The 19,777-nt window shown below is 51.4% G+C and overlaps 1 protein-coding gene across 5 annotated transcripts in view; it reads right to left on the bottom strand.

The window, feature by feature from the left end:
* Positions 1-19,777, bottom strand: part of TACC2 (transforming acidic coiled-coil containing protein 2) — a 188,412-nt gene that overhangs the window by 130,629 nt on the left and 38,006 nt on the right. For all 5 annotated transcript variants that reach the window (XM_059398732.1, XM_059398736.1, XM_059398734.1 and 2 more), the window contains exons 4-5: positions 6,599-11,809; positions 5,930-6,043 (exon numbers count right to left, since the gene is read on the bottom strand). In XM_059398732.1, coding sequence (XP_059254715.1) covers positions 5,930-6,043; positions 6,599-11,809 — 5,325 coding nt within the window. The remainder of the gene's footprint in view (positions 1-5,929; positions 6,044-6,598; positions 11,810-19,777) is intronic.

The following is a 19,777-nucleotide window of genomic DNA, read 5'->3' as shown; positions in this document are numbered from 1 at the left end:
CTCAAAGCCTAGAAGCAGGTGCGGGGCGGCTGGCCTGGCTAGAAAGAGCAGCCCCTCCCTGTGGAAGGGCCCTTGGCTCAGTTCAGGCATCAAGGGGGAAATCTGCCATCAGAGGCCACTGGGGCCCAGAATCTGGTCCTAGCTCCCTACCAGTTGGCTTCCTGTCCCTTCCCTATTCTGAGCCTCAAGGAGAATGCCCCCAAGCTTCCTTCCTGCAATCAACAGCCAGAGTCCAAAATACCCATTTCTCAAACCCCGCTGCACCCAGGGCCGCGCCTAGGGCTTCCGCCAGTGGCCGTAATGAGAGGTTCCAGAAGAGCAGCCAGCTCAGTGCGGACACATTCATTTGGAAAATCACCACCCAGCTCGGAAACAAGTTTCTCAAGTGGCGGCGAGCGGCTCCTCCCCACCTTGGTCCAGGTGCCACAGGGCAGAGCAGCTCAGAAACCCAGAAGAGCCAGAAGCCACAGCAGGAAATCCAGCCCCCGCCACCCTTTGTGTGGTGCCCTGGAAGCACGGTTTCTGGCTTTCCAAAGTGACCTGGTGAGCTTGCAAAGGACAGCTTCACCTCCAGGAAAATGCATTTCAATTACTGAACACAAAAGCTTCCGAACATCAAGGCTATGTTTTAAAAGGCCCTTTGACTTTTATATGTGATGGCTCACAATGACTAGAGCTGTCATAACACTATAAATCCACGTCATCGGTAGAGGCTTTAGCTCCTATGGACCTCTGAATCCTGTAACAAGCTCCTTTTGAGCCCAGCAAGGTTATACAAGACGGACGTGTAGCTGCAGACAGGCCAAACCGCCGGAAATGACCCTTTCCCAGTGGCAGCCCCCCTCTTTCTGCGGGGGCTCTCACTATTTCATTTAGGGACCATGGCTGTGTCTTCCCTTTGCTTAATTGCCAGGATGCTTATAAATACATACATTTGAAATTAGAAAGGTACCATTTTTATTATACACCGACCATATGCCAGGCACGATAGCGGATGCTTTGGAAACATTCCAAGCGTACCCTAATTCCAACCCTAATACAGAGTGTTTTTGGTTTTTTGGGGGGTTTTCCCATTTTACAGTTATGAAGCCGTTCATCCAAGGCTGCTGAGCCAGTAAGATACTGGTGGGGTATGAACGGGTCTGTCTTACTCTACTGTCTCCTGGTTGGGGAGAATTTTGCTCCAAGTCATGGGGGTGCCTGAGCTCTGCTGGGCTCTGCCACAGCCCAACACTTCTCAAAAAGAAGTTTAAAATAATCTAAACTAAGTAATACAAATGCAAACCCAGAAGGATCTTGGTGGAGAGGGGGATCTGTTGTCCTGGTTTTATCTACTAAGAGACCTATGCTTGAATCCTTCCCCCCAACCCCTTTCCTTAATTTACTCAGCTGTGGCCATCCTCGAAACCTTATTCTTAAACTCGAAAACACGGTGTCACAGCTGGTAATTTTAGAAGGAGGAGGGGAGAGAGGGAAGAAGTGGAGAGCGAGCGTGGGAGGAAGGTTAAGGATGACTCTAGCGCGGCTCTCAGGCCCGGCGGGGACTTCCTCGGCACAACACCCCGCACCTCCCTCTGTTCTCTCCCTCTCCTGACCTCCTCCAACTTTTCAAGCCAGCTGTCCTTCATGGTTTAGCTTAGGTCTGCACTAGGACCCCAAGTATCTGGAAATAATTTAGTCCTCTCAAAATGCACTACGCATTGGAAAGGATAGCTTTCCAACCATCTCCCCAAATGGAAAAGAAAAAGACCACTGTAAACAAATATTCAGCAAAAGCAAGCTTGCGGATATCCAAGACAGGTCCGGCACTACAGCCCTCACCATCCATGGTGTGGCATCAGAATATTCAAGTCTAGATTTTCCATTCACAAGGAAGAGAGTCATATATGTACAAAGTTGAAATCTACTCAAGTACTTTCTGTAGAACAATCTAAAAATAAATTGAGGCCGCCTGCAGGCCCCCGGCTCTTCCAGAGGCAGAGACCACACAGTGGTAGAAATCAACACCTGCTTCCCAGAACTGGGCGCGCATATACCCGTCAGGTGTGGGGGACGACAAAGCCACAGGATACCCAGAGCGTATCCACCAGAAGTGCCAAGTGGGCTTCAAAATTGGGGAAATAAAGCAGTAAACGTACTTGTGCTCCTAAACATCTTACATGTATATGAGATTGGGTTCTCATACTATCCTGTCACCGAGGTAGAAAAGAGACATTTCTAAGATACTGAACCTGATCCATGGTATCAGCTCTATTCAGGTCAACAGAATCTTCAAAATTCAATAAATTCAACAAATGCACGTCACCTGATAACCAAGAAGAGACTAGAAACTTTGGTTTTGGTTTGTTTTGCTCTTCCTGGGGCAACTCCATACAATATAGTATGGTACGCAACGAAAGATATTCATAAGGTTTTATAATAAAACACCATCTCACAAACTTCTAATTGAAGCAAATCACTGTGAGCTACCCAGGAGGGGTAAGAAAGAATTCACTCCCCTCAGTCATTAAGATATTTTCCCAGACGAAGAATTCAGCACGAGGAAAGGAAGCAGCCGGGTTGGAACCTTGCCTCGAGGAGAACAGTCTCCACAGGAGGGGACATAGCGGCCATTCAGGTCACAGCACGAGAACAGGCCACACCACAGAAAGGTACCGGGGAACAGCCAGTCAGCTCTAGAATGTGCCAGAATTGTGCTGGAACCGATGATCTCAGCCCTCGCAGCAATCCCATGAAGCAGGGACAGTTGTCCTCCCCATTCTACAGATGGGAAAACTGAGGTTACAGATGTAATTAACGGGCAGAGCTGTGGTGTGAATCTGGGGCCCCTGCTTTGAAATTTATCCCCACCCAACTCTTGGCAGCGTCTACCCGTTGTGTGGCCTCTTAACTGACCCCAGGCCACTGCTGAATTTCACCTTCACAGACAACACCTGCTCTTCCCCAGGATGTGTGCCCCCTGGCCTGGGCTGAACTCTCTCTGAGGCCCGCCCAGGTCCACTACACAGCTCCCTTGTGGCCGAAGGATTCACCAGAGGTCCTAAGCCTCCTCCCTGTAAGGCCAGAAGTGTTTCCAACGTTTATGTTTAACTTGTAGGAATAAGGGTGCTAGGCAGAGAGATGTGGGCATTTGGGGCCCCCATGGGAAGGCTTGGACCTCATTGTTGACAGGTGTCAGAGCTCTGGGAGGGGCGGTGGTGTCCAGTCGAGCAGCCCCTCACCACTTGTGGCTGTTGACTACTTGGAATGTGACTGATCCAAATCATGCACCACGGCTATAAAATACACACCAGCTTTCAAAGACTTCGTATGAAAACAAGAAGGTAGAATTTCAAATTAATCATCTTTATATCAATTACTCATTAAAATCTTAATATTTGTGATATACTGGGTGGAATAGAATATGTTATTGAAATTAATATTACCTGCTCCTGTTTAGTTTTGAGTGTGGCTTGTAGAAAACTTCAGCTCACATACGCGGCTCGCGTCCTATTTCTGTTGGACGGAGCTGGTCTCTATCTTCGGGGAGACCTCTGATGGTCTACCGAGCCTAAGTTGGAATCTGTGGCCACTTATTTGCCCGGATGTCGCTGCCCCCGTAATTCCTCCAGAGGGAGGGGAGTTGAAGGTCACCCCACTTGGCAGGCTGGGGCAGAGGGTCCATTCAGAATTCTTTCTGGAAATCCTCAGCCAGTGCGACGGGGGCAGGCATTTTTCCCAAGAGCCCAAAGGACAGGAAAGGCCAGCCCTCCTCTGTCAAGGACCAGGGCAGTGAATGTTCTGGAGCCAAATGATCTAACCAGAAGTCGACTGTGAGTCACACATGCAAACCACAAATGCCAAAGTCACATATGTAATTTTAAAAGTTTTGGTAGCCACATTAGAAATAGGGGAAAGAAACATGTGAATCAGAATTTAATAATATATTCTCACCCAATATACCTGAAATATTATTTTAACATGTACCAGCATAAAAACTATGAATGATGTGTTTTATGTTCTTTTTTTTTTTTTTTTCCATACGAAGTCTTCACCCCCCGGGATGTATTTTGCACTCACAGCACCCTCGCAGGGGACGAGCGGCTGCCAAATTGAGAGAGTCTGAGAGTCTACCCCTTAGCAGACCCTCCTCCATCAGGGCGAAGGGAACCCACCAAAATGTCCGCTGCTCAATGAAGTGCTAAGTCAGACACCTTCAGCCACGAAGACAGGCTTGCAGAGTTCTGATGGCAAAGGGAAAGAGCACTGTGCAGATATTTAAACAGAGAAAACAGTGGCTGAAAATACACATCATAAATACCAGTCATCATTAGGTGGTGAGGTTGTGGCCTTTTCTCTCGTTCCTTATACTTTTCTATTTCTTACAGAGTTCTAATAATAATTTAGAAATTATGATTTAAAATGTTTAAGCAGGGGCGCCTGGGTGGCTCAGTGGGTTAAGCCTTTGCCTTCGGCTCAGGGTCCTAAGATTAAGCCTGGCATCCGGCTCTCTGCTCAGCAGGGAGCCTGCTTCCCTTCCTCTCTCTCTCTCTGACTGCCTCTCAGCCTACTTGTGATCTCTCTCTCTCTGTCAAATAAGTAAATAAAATCTTTAAAAAAAAAAAAAAAAGATTTCCTAAAACAAACAAACAAATAAATAAATAAATAAAACGTTCAAGCAATTAGAACGGTCTGCCCTGAACCGTTTCTTGAACGACTATACATACGTCTGGCCCCAAGTACTCCAAGAAGGGGTAACACCTCCAGGGACGTTGGGAAGGGGGTTCATATCTTATCGGGGGGAGGGAGAGGATTTTCCTATGAGATATTTGTCCTGGGTGAACTGGGAGCATCACAGAGACAGACCAGCAAGGGCCGTGGGAGGACTCTGGTGCTACATCAGCAACAGAGACAAGTGTCCCTGTCCCTTACTCCTGCCCCTGCCTGGCCAGCACGCGCCTGCATCTCGCTGGCCCAGAGTTACAGGAGGCGCCCTGGTCAGGGCAGAGAGGCAGCCGGGGGTGGGGGGAAGCGCTCAGACTCGAAAAACAGGTGATCGCACATTCTTTCCGCGTGCACACACTATGAATCAAATCGTTTCTAACGTGCCTACAGCTGTTCAGTAGGATACACTGGGCTGCCCCAGGTACTCATTTAAAGTCCAGCCCTGCTCTACTCACATACACACACACACACACGCATACACACACACACACACACACACGCACGCACACACACTCACTCACACACACACACGCACAGAGCACCAGAACAGCCAGATGTCTAACTAAGGATGTTCACAATATCTCCCTTTCCCGTCTCAGCAGCTGCTTTTCTACAATCCTCGGTGGCATTTCACTTGGGAGAGACGTGGGAGGCACACTTCACACACGTGTGAGGGTCCGGCGTTCACGGTTCCGTCTGTCGTTTGTCCCCTGTTCTCGAGATCTCTCTGGAGTGTGGCTGGGGTTGGTGAGACGACATTCCTGCTCCAGAGACTCAATCAGGGCTGAACCCATTTGCCTCAAATTCGTGCTTGCCTAGCGCTGGGGGTTAGCATGTGATGTCCAAGGGGTACAGGGTTTCTTTGGGGGGAGGGGGATGACAAGGTTCTAAAGTTGATAGTAGGGATGTTTGCACAACTCTGAGAAGCCATGGAATTGTACAGTTTAAATGAATGAACTATATGGTATGTGAATTACATCTCAATAAGGCTGTTTGGTTTTGTTTTAAGGTAATAAGCTCAGACATGAAATTCACTCCATCCCGAGGATAACAGTGGAGCTTTCCGTCACCTTGGGCACTGCTTTCCCTGTATAAAGAATGGGAAAGGCTCTTTGCTCCTTGCTTATGTAAAGACTCGTGTGTGAACAGAACTCTCCTCTGCCTCTCCTCGTGTCTTCCAAAGAAGGCCTCATAGTTCTGCAAAGGCTGACCCCTTTTCACTGACCTTTCTGCTCCTCCCACGCTTCTGGCCGTGTCCGGGATGACCTCGTCTGGGGCATCTGGAGCTTCCTTCTCGGGAATGGAAGTTAAGGTGGATAGGCCAGGCCTGGGGCTGCTTCTGGGATAATACATAGACATAGATGGTAAGAAGGGGATTTCTCTCCACATGTGACTAAAACAGTCCATCTCCCAATTCAAGCTTTAAGGTGCCACTACCCCAAAATGCATAGAAAAAAAAAAAAATCACCTTCCAGCAGTCAATGGCTTTGGGATGCTCTTGGATCATCGGGGCCTCTCCGTGTAAATAAATCCAGATTCAAAAGCAAAGGGGTCCAGAAAAACCTGTGATTGACTCTGACCTACACCCCTAGAGCGTGGCCAGCTAGTACACACTTCACTCTTTTCAGACAGTTTGAGTGAGATGAACTCAAGAAGGCAGAGCAAACAGGGCTCTGTTTGGGACCAACACACAGCTTCCCACTTCCGCCCAATTCTCTCACCTTTTTCAGAATCTAAGCACATCCAGAAGTTGCAAGCAGGTAAATTTAAACCGTTAAGCATAGAAAACCTATCTTTTTAAAGCACCACCCATCTATTTGATTGACTCTTAAAAACTGGGATTCACTTTTGACACTGGCCCCACATCCCCCTGGAAGTTTGTTATTTTCTGTACCTTTCGGCCTGGAGCACTCCCGGAGCCAGGGTTTGGGGTCTCGGGTCCCGATCCTTGTCAGGTTCCGGCGGTGAAGAGACGTGCACCTTCCCGCCCCCAACAGGAGTTGGGGGCTGGGGCCCAGGCTGCTCCTTAGCCGGCAGGTGCCCGGCCGGGCTGGCCCCCGGCAGAGTGGCGGCATCCTCCGAGCCTGGGGCCCCAACAGAGCAGCCTGCGTCCCCGTGAGCAGCACCAGAGAACATCCTTGTTGTACCTGTCTCGGGCAGGTCCCCAGCCACACGTGCCGCGGTCTCAGCTGTGCTCGAAGTGACGTCACCGTCTGCTTCCCCAGCAGCTCCTGCCCCCAAGCCAGGCTCCAGGGGCGTGGCTGTTACTTCTACAGCCTCTGGCTCAGGAGCACCCGGCTCACCCAGGGCACCACCTCCACACCTCTGCTCGCTCCCAGGGGCGGCAGGGGTCCCGGATGCACAGACGGCCTCGGCCACAGTTGAAACCCCACTGTGGGGAGAAGATGCTCCCAAGACAGAGGTGGACAATGGCATGTCACTCGGACCCCCTGTGTGAGCACAGCCCCAGGCACCATCCTCCCCGGGTTGACGGTCCTGGGAGTATATTCCAGGAGGAATTCTGCCTTCTGGAACTGAGACCCCTTCTTGGTGGCTCTGGAGCTCCCCCTGGAAGTCCGCAGCTTTTCCCCCGGGAGTCTCCAGAACGGCGGTGGGCAGGGAAGCACCTGAGGCTTGTTCTCGCGGGCCCCCAGCCTGCTGGGAGGGGGCCTGGCCTGCACGCCCCGGCCCGGCCTCCCCAGCCCCATCTGGCTTCTCACCGTCCTGCACCATCGGTGGGACAATGGTCATTTCCTTTCCCACACTGGCACCTGGCAGGCTCGGCTCAGAGGCTGGCGCTGCCGAGCCCGGCAGCCTTTCCGGAGCAGGATCCTGGGGGACCAGAGAGGGGAGCTGAGCCTCTGTAGGCAACTCTTGCTTCTTTTCCTTTGTGTCCACCCCGAGTCCAGAAGGAACGGCAAGGAGAGGGGCGATGGCCGCTCCTTGAGCCCCACCGGGAGTCTTCTCTGGGCGTGGCCCGGTGAGGTCCTCGCCCTTCAGGCTCCCCTCCGCTCCTGCCTTTTCTCCCGCTGTGCTCTGGGGCCGATCGGTGGTCAGGACTCTGAGCACAGACTTCTCAAAGATCTTGGTGATGTGCTCCCTGAAGTCAGGGAACCCCGTGATCATGCCGATCTGCTTGGAGCTTGCGTCCACACCGCCTGACGCACCTCTCCGTGGATCTTCGGGAGGGTCTACCATCCCCTCTCCACTGCCCTCCGGCTCCCTTGCTGCCCCACCTGCCAACCTCTCCTTGCTGATGGGGTGCACTGGCATCCCGCCAGGCCGGGTGTCTGCACCCGGCGCTCTTGCCTCCTCCTCCTCCCCTGTCATCTGCTTACTCTCCATCAGAAGGGGCGCCCTGTCCAGGTAGGGGATGGAGCCCGCGGGTCCCTCAACGTTTCCAGCTTTGGGGCTTCCACTGCCCGCTTGCACCACAGAGACCTCCACACTGGCTGCTCCTGGTTGTGAGGGAGGGGTGAGCAAGCCGGCAGAAAGCTTCATGGAGGTGGCTTGTCCCGAGGCCAGAAGGGGCTCTTTAATGGGATGAGGGCCTGCGCCTTTCCCGGCAGCACCATCGATGTGCAGGTAAGGAGTGTCTGGAGCAGCCTCTTCTGGTGGCCCAGGTGGCAAGGGTCTCTTTGGGTCGGGGACAACCTGGGCTGCAGAAATATCCACCTTGCTCCCGGGCATCCCCCCCACTTCTTCGGCTGGCAGCCAGGCATCCTGGCAGCTGGCTGAGAGCTGTGCTGCTCGGCTTGGCTCACTCGGGGCAAAAGTAGAATCTTCCTTCCCAGGGGAGGCGCGCTGCTCAGTGTGGAGGGAGCCGCCACTCAGAGCAACTTCCGTGGGCCCCTCCAGAGCCCGCTGCACCCCCAGCTCCCCTCGCTCAGCATTCCCACCAGTCTCGGCAACCCCACAGTCCGCACCTTGATCCTTGGCCACTGGGAAACTTCCCAGGAGCTTCGGGGCCTCGGCATCCGAGGCGGTGGGGAGCTCCATTTCCTTCTGCAGGGCCGGCACAGGTTGCTGCCCGCCTCCCTGCGTTTCCCCACACGCCTCTGTGTCTGGGGCATCCTGGCTGGGTGTGACTCTAAGGCTGGCGGGCGCCGGGGCTGGCGGGCCCTGAGCTGCATCCAGGAGGGCGACTGAGTCAGGCCCACAAGGTGGGGTCACCTCTGTGTTCCCACTTGCCTTCTCTGTCTTACCCAACCCCTGGAGCGGGGGCTGAGCGTCAGTGGCTTGAGAAAGTTCTGCATCCCTGAGACATGCTTCTTCATGCCTGCCGCCGGCTTGCGACACACCTGCCCGTTCCTGCTGGGGCTTGTTGGGCCCCTGCTGTGCACAGCGACTCTCCTCTCCGCTCAGGTGACCTTCGAGAGGAGAGTCCTTGGAGGCATCTGCTGCAGGTGGCGAGACTCCGGAAGGCAGGCCGCCACGGCACGCTCCCTCCCGCTCATCCTGCCCTGGCTCTGACGACGCCGGTCCTACTGTTGCTGACAGCTCTGGTGCTTCTGTCGCTGCACTCCCCGGAACCACACCCCTGGGAGCCAAACCTGGAGCAGCAGCCAGACCGCCTTCGGGGAGCTCCCCTTGAAGGTCCAGTCCGGAAACTTGTTCCTCTCTGCCATGGATGGACAAGCACACGTCCTCCAGAGGTCCCACAGGGAGGAGGGTTGGAGAAGCATCTGTGTCCAGGTTCTTAAAGCCTCGACTGCCTGCATAAGTCTCTTGCTCATTTTCACACTGCTGGGGCTTCTCCCTGAGCATGTCAGACACGGATGCTTCTGGTTCTGATTGCAATGGCTGGAGAAGGTTCTCAGAAGATACTCGGGGCCCCTCAGAAGCAGCTACTTGTGGCCAGCTGTCGCAGGATGGGTTTCCCTGCTGATCTCGCTCCTGGCTGAGCACTGAAAGCCCACCATCCACTGCCAGATTCTCCCCCTCGAGGGGATGTGGCCCATCAGCATGGACTTCCTGACCAGCTGCCTCACGTCCCAGCCCACAAGGTTGGCCCGAGGGTGTCAGCAAGCCCTCCCCGGCACAGCTGCTGGGCCTCCATGCCGACGGGCAGCTCCTCATCTTTGTGTCAGATGGGCTCTCCGCCTCCTGGGCTTTGGGGATGACCTCTGCCGCAGAAGTTAACAGGAAGTCTGATTTCTCCGATTCTAAAGCAGGAAGAGCGTCCATTCTTTCCAATCCCCCCACATCCCGAAGGGGGTCGGGACACGGGGTCTGCAATCCCAGCACCTCCCAGACAGCTTCTTTGGGAAGAATGTGTTCACCAGTTCCATCCGGCCCGGGGGGCAGGGCGAGCTCCTTCTCTGGTCGCTTGGGCAGTGAGCCAGAGGCCTGGACCACATGCGCTTCCCCCATCATCCCACAGGTCACCGAGCTCCTCACTGCATCTGCGGGTGGAGAGCCAGACCTATTGGTGTGCCCGGGACCCTCCCTCCTGGGTGGCTGTGCTGAATCGGTGCTGGGATGCACGTTGCTCTCCCCATCAGGGCTGAGCTTCGAAACCTCGTCTTTTTCTACCTCTGGGCTGGGCTTACAGCCCAAGGCCCCGGGTTGCTCCTCCCATGGCTTCTCAGGATCTCTACCATCAAGTGGCTCTGGGACTTCTTCCTGTCCCCTAGAGTTGGCCCTGGGTAGTCTGCTCTCCTCCTCAGCCACAGCTGGGCTTTCAGGGGCCATGGCTTCATCCTTTGGCCCTAGTGTGCTTCTCGCCTTTTCATCTGATACACTGGTTGGGCCGGGGGGCAGTACTCCTTGTTGGACTTTCTGGTCCCTCACTGAGACCTCTCCACTGTCCTCCTGGGGCAAAGGGGCAGTGCCTTCTCCACAGTTCCCTCCTAGACCCTCTCCCTCACTTCTGAGATCAGATTTGAGCTTCTCCCGTCCTGCCAACCCTGCATCTGCTAACTTTTTGGCCAGATTCGTAAGAACTGGCATCTCTGCCCCGGAAACCATCTCCTCGGTCAACCAGCTGGATTCTTCTTCTGCAGCGGCAGAGGCCTGAGCAGTTGGTGATGCAGCGGAGCCCGAAGCTGGATGCTTGTCCTCCGTCGGTGCAGGTGGGGCAGGCTCTGTGCTCGTGAGCAAAGCCCCTCGGGGCTGGCTGTCTGCTGCTGCAGGGTTGGCTGCACCGGGCTCACTTCCTGGGCCCCCTGCCTGCAAGTGACCCCGAGCATCGCAGGCCTCCCCGGTCTCCTTCCCAGAGCCCCTGGCTCCAGGCACCGGAGTGCAGCTCTGTGAATCCCAGGGCGGCTCGACGTGTGCCAGAAGTGCTCCCATTTGCTGCTGGCAGTTTTCCCGGGAACTTGTGTCATCTTCCTGGGCAGCCCCTGCAGGGCTCCTCATGGGATGGCAGGCCCCGGGCAATCCTGAGCCATCAGCAGAAGCCCGAGGTGGCACCTCCCCTTGGCATTTGTCCCTGTCCAAGGCTCTGGGGGCTGGCTCTGGTAGAGTCAGGGTCTCAGGCTTTGTGGGAGACTCCTCTGGACCAGGTGAGCCTGCCTTGCCTGGCTGAGTGGCAGCAGGGGCTTCCAGGGCCTGTGGCACAGAGGCCGGCCCCTGCCTGGCCTCTGCTAGGGGCTGGCCACCTGCAGCCTCATTCCCTTGGGACTTGAAATCACCAGGGTGGCCATCTTCTCCAGGTTGTCCTTTCATCAGCTCTTGATGAGGTGCTGGTGAAACCCCCACGGACCGGTCAGTGCAGCTAGAGGAAGACAATGTGTGCCCAGCACTGGGGACAACAGCACCCACGCTGCACTGAGTAGAACTGCCCCCCTCAGGGACAGATGCTGTTGGGGCCTCCCCACAGGCATCTGGGGACAGTTCCGGCCTGGGGTGTTGAACGAGCGGCCAGTCTTTAGGTTCTGCTACTGGGCTCGCCAAGCAAGAGTCCGGAGAGCCCTCAGCAAAGGGCATGGAGGCAGAGGGGCACTCCTGCTCCCAGGGCACTCGTGAGCAGGCCGGCGGAGAACCTTCCAGGCCCCTGGCCTCCTGGGGGCTTTTGCTTGGCTCAGTCACCTCCCGGGACACGATGCATGGGTCCAGGCTGGCAGTACCCTCAGAAGCGGAGCAGGAGCCTCGGTGCCCGGTGCTGCCAACAATGAAAACATTTGATTTTTTCATTTATTCTCGTGGATGTGCGTCCAGACCCACATCGCAGGCAGAATCCCCCCCCCACCTCTTCCCCACGAAAGACCCCAAAACACAGCATCCCCATGAAGCCTTTCCTCTTGGTGAAGAGACCACGCCTCCCATCCGCCCCCTCGCATAACCATCCATGTGCCCTTACTTTCTCCCAAAGTCAGTGCAGGGAACCTCAAACATTCAGCCTGGAGCTTTCCATGCTGGTCAGGTGTGAACAGGGAAATATGAACACACATTCACGGTGTTCCAAAAATGCAGGAAATTCAGAACGTTTCCAATAGGTATAAGCGATAATAGAGGGTTTGAACCCTTTCTGTGTAACTTACAAGGAGGTCCTAAATCCTTAATGGGGATCTTTAGATGTCTGGGGAAAAGGCACAAGTGAACAAAGCCATGCTTTGAAATAAAGAGCTATCGTTGAGAGCAGTTGACTTGATTCTTTAATTCAACATGTGGTACTCTGAGAGGTGTCATCCAAAAATCAATTCTGTTTACCTGTATATAAAATTCTTGGAAGCCGAATTACCTTCACATGCATACATGTCTTCACTTGAACTTATACAGCTAGACAGCATGTAAAGCAAAACTATGGGAATTTAGGGGAACGTGGCTCAGAATTATGGATTTGCTGTAGATAACCAGCTATCTAGGTACTGTAGAATAGTTCATTATGGGCCTTATTTGGATTGGGGTTTTCAATTCTGCGTGGTTTTCATTAAGTGCATTTTTAAAATTTTAAAATAATATGGCCAATACAACATTTTGAAAATGTAGGGAAAAATATCTCCCACATGCTTACCACTTGAAGGGTTCTGGTGATTTTCCTGTTTTTTTTTTTTTTTTTTTTTTTATACACAATTGTTAAATTGTGTATAAAATTTAAAATTATAAAAAATAATTGTTTATTATTTTTGCATAGCTATGATTCTATGTCCTTGTGATGATCATGTATCTTTTAGCACCAAGAGAAATCATGCAAAACAAAGTTAATAGAAGTATGGTTTTCCTGGGGCTTTTTACCATGTTCTTTGAAATTATTTTAGGGAAAAAAATAAAGTTATTATAGGGAGGAAAATCTATGGACTGTTCTTGCAACTGTTACATATGTACCTATTCATAGACCCACAGTGTTTTGAACATGACCAAAGAAAAGATTCTACTCTACACATTCACTACCAAAATTCCAGCTTTCCAATGCAAGGCAATGCCCATACCTTCATTTATCAGGGATGCACACAGTGGCAAGATGAAATACATTCCTGTTAAAATTTAGAAATTGAATTGTGTCCCCCTGAGATCCATATGCAGCCGTCCTAACCCACCATGTGACTATATTTGGAGACAGGGCCTTTCAGGAGGTAAATGCGTTAAATAAAGCCATAGGACTTGAGTCCTAATGCCATCTAAGTAGTGTCCTAATAGGAAGAGAAAGAGACTCCTCTTCCCTTACGGAACAAGCCATAAGGGGACACAGCGAGAACCCACCATCTGCAAGCCAAGAAGAAACGTCTCATCAGAAACCACCTGTGCTGGCCCAGTATAGGTATACGGGTATTTTTTGTACTTTCTTGCAACATTTTGAGGTTTCAAATTTTCCAAAATGAAAGGTTGGGAAAATAATCTGTACCGCCTCCAAGAATGCAAACTTCCAAGGATGGAAACTGAACGTTTGGGGCCCCCCAGTTCATAAACACGTGTTGAAACCCAATCCCCAAGGGGTGGTATTAGGAGGTGGGGCCCTTGGGAGGTGACTTGGTCCTGGAGATGGAGGCCACATGCATGGGATTAGTGGCCTTACAAATGAGTCCCCAGAGAGCTCCCTTGTCCCTTCCGCCTTGCGAGGAAACAGTGAAAAATCACCCATCTACGGACCAGGAAGCAGGTTCTCTTCAGACAGAATCTGCAGGTGCCTCCTTGAGGTTGGATCCCAGCCTCCAGAACTGGGATAAACCAGTACCTGTGGTTTATGCCCGAGGCGCTTTCCGTGACTCCATTTCAGCCTCTCCCCAAGCCCCTCACCTATGAAATGTACCGGACCTCTTTGAGGGGGGTGTGTACACATCACCACGAGACCAAACATCCTCACGGAATGCCTGTTCCCACCCATATGGCACAGGAACTACGTGCCTGGAGATAGTTAGGAGGGACCCAAGAAAGAGTCGGCTATTGTCTCAAGCAGATTCGTGCTTTCAGACCCACAGCAGAGCTGACAAGGGCAAAGGAGAGAGAACTCGGAGGGTAAGTTATCCAAATCCCTTTAATCCTCAGCTGGCCACAAGGACAGCTGCACCCAGAAAGCTCTGGGCCGGCGCTGATGGCCGTGTGCGGAACCACCCCCGGAAGCACCAGGCTTGGGAAGGCTCCCAAGCTGCAGGGCTGTTGGATTGTTCTGGAACCAACCACTCTGCACTCGGCATCTGGCCGGTTTCACAGCCACGTCACATTTTGCATCCCACCCGTTAACGTGGGGTCACACCACTTAGCAGTTAATGAGATTAATGGTGTGTAATTCAGAAATGAAGTGCTCCCACATACGTCTGCCTGCTGCAGACATGCAGAACACAGCCCCTTCCACACGGGTAAGAAAAATAAAACCACTTCCTTGTCCCTGCCTCTGACAGGAGCTGCTAGCTTAGAGGGAGCGTGTGGCTTCCCCTCAGGTGGAATGAAGTCTTTGTTACTGGGGACAAGATGACAGATTCACTCAGTTTGGGCAGCTTGAAAACCTGTGGGTCTTAGACAAGAACCAGGAGCAAATTCCCACCGCGTGTGAGGGGTACGACTCACTTCCCGCACACCCCCCCCCCCATAAAAACCCTGCTTGTTTTACTCAGCATCAGCTGAGCACCAGCAATTTCTTTGATTGCCCATCCGGAGCAGTTTTTAAAACCAGATTAAAGCCACTTGTCAGAAGCAAATTTGCCTAAGGGCAGGAAAAATCCCAAGAACTGATCAGTGAGGGCTCTGCATTAATTGAAGCTTGCATAATGTCCCTTTGTGCTTCAAGATTCTATCAAAATGCGTGGGATGGAGCAGCGCAGAACCCTAGATGGAAGGTTTTCCGCTGGTAGGGGGCGCTGCCTCTGAGTTGAGGTTGTGGGATGAGGCCGGATGCGGTCTCCTTTTTTTTTTTTTTTTTAAGATTTTATTTATTTATTCGCAGACAGAGATCACGAGGAGGCAGAGGAGGCAGGTAGAGAGATGGGGGAGCCGGCTCCCTGCTGAGCAGAGAGCCCGATGCTCGATCCCAGAACCCTGGAATCATGACCCGAGCCGAAGGCAGAGGCTTTAACCCACTGAGCCACCCAAGGCTCCTTGGCGCACACCAGACACCCCCAGCATGAGAAAGGGGGAAGCACAGGGTAAAGCAACCTGGGAGGAGAGGTGATTTGCTGCAGCAAAGTTCTGAGCAGACAATGGAGATGCCCTCCCCTCTACCCTAGCGAGAGGTAGTCACCCCAGATGGGCTCCTAAGTGTGAAGTTCTGAAGACATGCACTCGAGCCAACCAGAATGTTTGGGGAAGGAGGCCGGGAGAGGAAAAACAAGCATGGCCCCTGAACTACCAGGCTTCGAGGAAACCAGCAAAACCATAAAGCAGAATCATCCAAAGGAAAGTTGCCACAGATGGAGCATTTATTAAGTCCAGGTCCATGCTGAGTGCTTTTCAGTTACGATTGGGCTTAATCCACTTTGTAGCTCTGCTGAGTAGATGGCCCTTCTTGCGTACATGTGGAAATAGCCCCAGAAATGTATAAGCCTGGACCCAGGGTCTCAGAGCACCCAAGGCAAGGCAAGGCAAGCACAAGCCTTGTGCTGCCAGGCTCTGGGGCCCCAGCGCCTCCCGCTTCCCTGGACTTGCTGGCCTCACCTCTTCTGCATGGGAGCTACAGCCTCTCCTCCCACTCACTCTGGCTGCCTCATTCCGGTTTCCAGTCTGCAGCCAGAGCAAAATGGCTTAGAAATAAAAGCCGGTAGCCCCGGGGGGCCTTTCCTGTCTCATCCGACTTGGACCTCACCATCCGTGCATCTGCCTGCAGCCCAGAGCCCTCCTACTCTTCCCCAGCAGGTCTCCCCTACTCATCCTTGTCAACAAAGCCTTCCTGGTCTTCCAGTTCTGCTTCACAGGCCCACTTAGTGATGGCTGTAGTCACAGTTGCCATCAACATGGGTTGATGATCGTTCCCTCCACTGGAGTAAATGAAGACTGAGTCTTGTCTCTTTTCAATATTGTTTTCCCAGTGTCTAGCATATAATAAACATTGAATATGTGAATGCATGCGTAGATGGATGGATGGATGGATGGATGGATGGATGACTAAGTGGATGGGTGATTGGTGGATGGCTGAATGGTTGCATAGATGGAAGAATGGTTGCTGGAAGGATGGATGGTTAGAGGGATGGTTGGGTGGATGGATGGTTGGAAAAATGGATGGATGGATGGATGGATGGATGGATGGTGGGTGGATGGACGGTTGGGTGGGTGGACGGTTGGGTGGGTTGGTGACTGGTTGGTGGATGGGTGATGGGATATTTGATTGAATGAGTGGATGGGCATATACAAGTGAACACAAATCAAAGATGCCAAATATGCAGAAATGTTTCCAAATCATGGTTGTTTGATATGATGGTTAAGAAAGTTCTTTTCTTCCAGACAGTCTCAGCATTCTCGTACCTATTTAGTCCAAATCTTTCATTTTACTGATGAAGATACAGGAAAATGAGGCTCAGAAAAGGCAAAGTACTTTTGTTTAAATGTTACTTCAAAAGAAATGAGGTCAAGGCAGCACTTTTCAACCACAATTCCCTGTGCACACTGGTGGGTCTGATGAGTTGGGGGGGTGTGCTGCAAGAAATTTGTTACTAATTATAAAGTACAGAAGTCTGTGAATGATCGGTTATTTTCATAAATTAGTATAATTGAAAAGATTAGAAGATTTCCCCACATAACATCACTGCTACTCATTGCATTCCAGGGTTCTTTCTGGAAAAGGAAAGCAAGGGGTAGAGAGAGATCCTGTGAGTTTCATTGCAGCCCCTGAAAACCACCAGTCCTGATTCACTGCTTCCAGCTGTGGCAGCTGGGGTAGTGATGAGGAGGCTCTGGGCTGGGGGGTGCTCAGCTGCATGGAATCCTGCCTTGGCCCACACATTCAGGGTATTTAATGACACAGCTGAGCTCTCAGACGTATGACACTTGGCCTTACTCTCCATTAGGATTACCTCCCAGGAAGAAGTGAGACTTCTCACTTCTTACAAGCAACCCCCATAGGTAGAGCTTCCATACAGGTGGGGGTTAAGGTGCTCAAGGTCACTGAGATAAGGAGAGCAGGCCAATCTCCTCCCCCAGCTGCCTGCCAGGTGATAAACTCACTGGGGCTGGCCCTCCCCAGCCTTCGAGGCACCCTGCGCATGTCTGCAGCCTCGCACTGGGTGGGGAAGTTTAGTTCAGGGGGCAGTATCAGGAACCCACATTTTGACTTGTCTTCCAGTCCAAACTTGCCAGTGATAAAGCTGGCTTTCTTCTCCTTGCAGACTCTGGTGCCAAGTTCATGATTGACTCAGAATCTGGTGGGAAAGGATGTGATGAATTAGCTACCCAAACCCCAAGAGCAATTTCGGAGGACTGTGGTGTTTTCTTTTTCCCATACATTTCTAGGACTTGCCAAAATCTGAATTAACCCCGGGGCCATGTTGGTCATGTGACTTTTCTTCAGTAGAAGGATGACTGAGACCCCAACCAGAGAAAGAAAACTAAACTCCAAAATGTTTTCGGGTCTTCCCAACGTTGACTCAGAATGAGCCTGGTTAATTTGGGTACCACATTGATCTTCACAATGACACAGTTAAACTGCTAGTCACCTAATCAATTCAGTGTCCTTTATTCTTGCCCTTTGCTTTGTATTTTTCTTTCTGTGAATCATAAGTCTGGTAACCAAGTGCTCTAGGGTTATCAATAACTACGATTCCTAGAGTTAGTCTCCTCACTATGAAATGCCCAGTTCCGAGTTTTTCTTTCTTTCTCTTTTCCATCCCAAACAAGGAAGACTGCCTAAGAAGATAGTCTCCTCAAGAATTTGATATATGAGGGGCACCTGGGTGGCTCACTGAATTAAGCATCTGATTCTTGATTTCTGCTCAGGTCATGATCCCAGGGGCATGAGATCAAGCCCCACATCGGATTCTGTGCTCAGCAGAGTCTGCTTGGGATTCTCTCTCTCCCTCTCCTTCTGGCCCCTCACCCCCATTCATGCATGTGCTCTCTCTGTCAATAAAAAAATAAAGTCTTTTAAAAAAGACAACTTGATATATGATTGGGCCAACTATAGTAGATCATTCTAGATCACTTATTAATGACTAACAAGAGTTGTGTAGGATATGTCCTCCATTTTTACATTTCTATCAGGAGCTTTTATATACTAAATCCTGTATTTCTCATAATACAATTGTTAGATGTGCAAGAAAGCTTTCTCTGGTCTTTAGATGATACAGGAAGCACTAGATGAAACATGGTTAAACAAGTTTCTTTACTGCAGGACTTCTCAGTGCCTTTGAGATACCACCATATATTGTGAATCAACAAGATGATATATACACAGTGTATCCCAAACTTGGTGTTTCTCAAAAATCTTCCTCTGCCCCTTTTTCTGACAGAGCACTTAGTGAGACGGATGTGCCACACACAGAATATAGGATGCAATGCACAGCCATATGTGAAAGGAAGCTTTGGTAAGGACATTTCAGCTGTCCTTTATAGAACTAGAAGGATAATTCTCAAAACACACTACCACACACCCCCCTGTACTCACCTCTCACCTGCTCTGGAACGTGCTTATAAATCAGGAACATGTGAATAGCTCTTTTGTGCCTCAGAGCAAGGCCAGCTGCGGGCTTTGTGCACATCCGAAGTTCTTTCCCCCTCTATGGTAATATCCCCGAACACTTCTCTGAAATGAGCACTTCCTACTCCCCTGCATTGTGGGAATCCCCCCTTTCCCTCCTCCATGGTGAGACCCCCTTCCTTCCCTGAAAAGCCCAGACCCCGTCACCTTCCTCTGTGGTAGGATCCCCCAGGCACCTCCCTCCATGGAGGGACACCCCTCCCTGAGCCATAGATGCTCCCTTTTCTATGCTCCTGAAGCCTGCGTGCAGACGCTCTCTCGGTGGTGGTATTTGTTCACTCTCTCACTTTCCCGCAGGGTACGACCTCCTGGAGGTTAGAGGGAATGCATCTCATTTATTTTGCTATCTCGGTCTAGCACTGGTCCCTACTCTGCCGAATGAATGATTGGATGATGGAATGAATACAGAAGTGAGGAGCAATTTTTTTAACTGACATTCAAGAAAACCCTTACTTCGGTTAACTCCCGTACTGTGAGATATACTGCCTATTGCAGGGACTTTGGAAAAGGATTTATGTTCTAAGTGATTCGAGCCAAGGAAAGTAGTCTCAAGTTAATCAAGAGAGGGAGATTGCCAAGTCTCAACAACTAAACCTGGTATTTCATGGAGAAAGGCACTGCCTCAGAAACCTCTCTGCCATCCCAGCAAATTAAATCCGATCTACAAACGTGATCCTAATTTGTCCAAATGATGCTTCCTGCACAGATTCCAAGGAGCCCATGACCTTGGCAGCCCTGTCAGACTCAGTTTTGTATTTTTAATCCAGTTTTAACTCTTTCCTGTGCTCATTCTGGGCCCGAAAAAAACAAAGACCACAAAGCCTGTGTCACCCATGCAATAGACAAGAGGAAAACAGTGGTAGGTTCTAAAGAGTTATGGGAGGAATGATAAAACCCCAAAGTATCCTTATTATTCAAGGCGAGCTCTGCCACAAGGACTTACATGACTTCAAGGTCAAAGTGTCAGTCCACTTGTGAGAATCCATGATCCAGCATAGTGTGTGTATGCGGGGG

Source organism: Mustela nigripes, chromosome 4 (assembly GCF_022355385.1).
Source record: "Mustela nigripes isolate SB6536 chromosome 4, MUSNIG.SB6536, whole genome shotgun sequence".
Lineage (NCBI taxonomy): Eukaryota > Metazoa > Chordata > Mammalia > Carnivora > Mustelidae > Mustela > Mustela nigripes.
The sequence above is the reverse complement of the archived record's forward strand: the minus strand, read 5'-3'. Positions and strand labels throughout refer to the sequence as shown.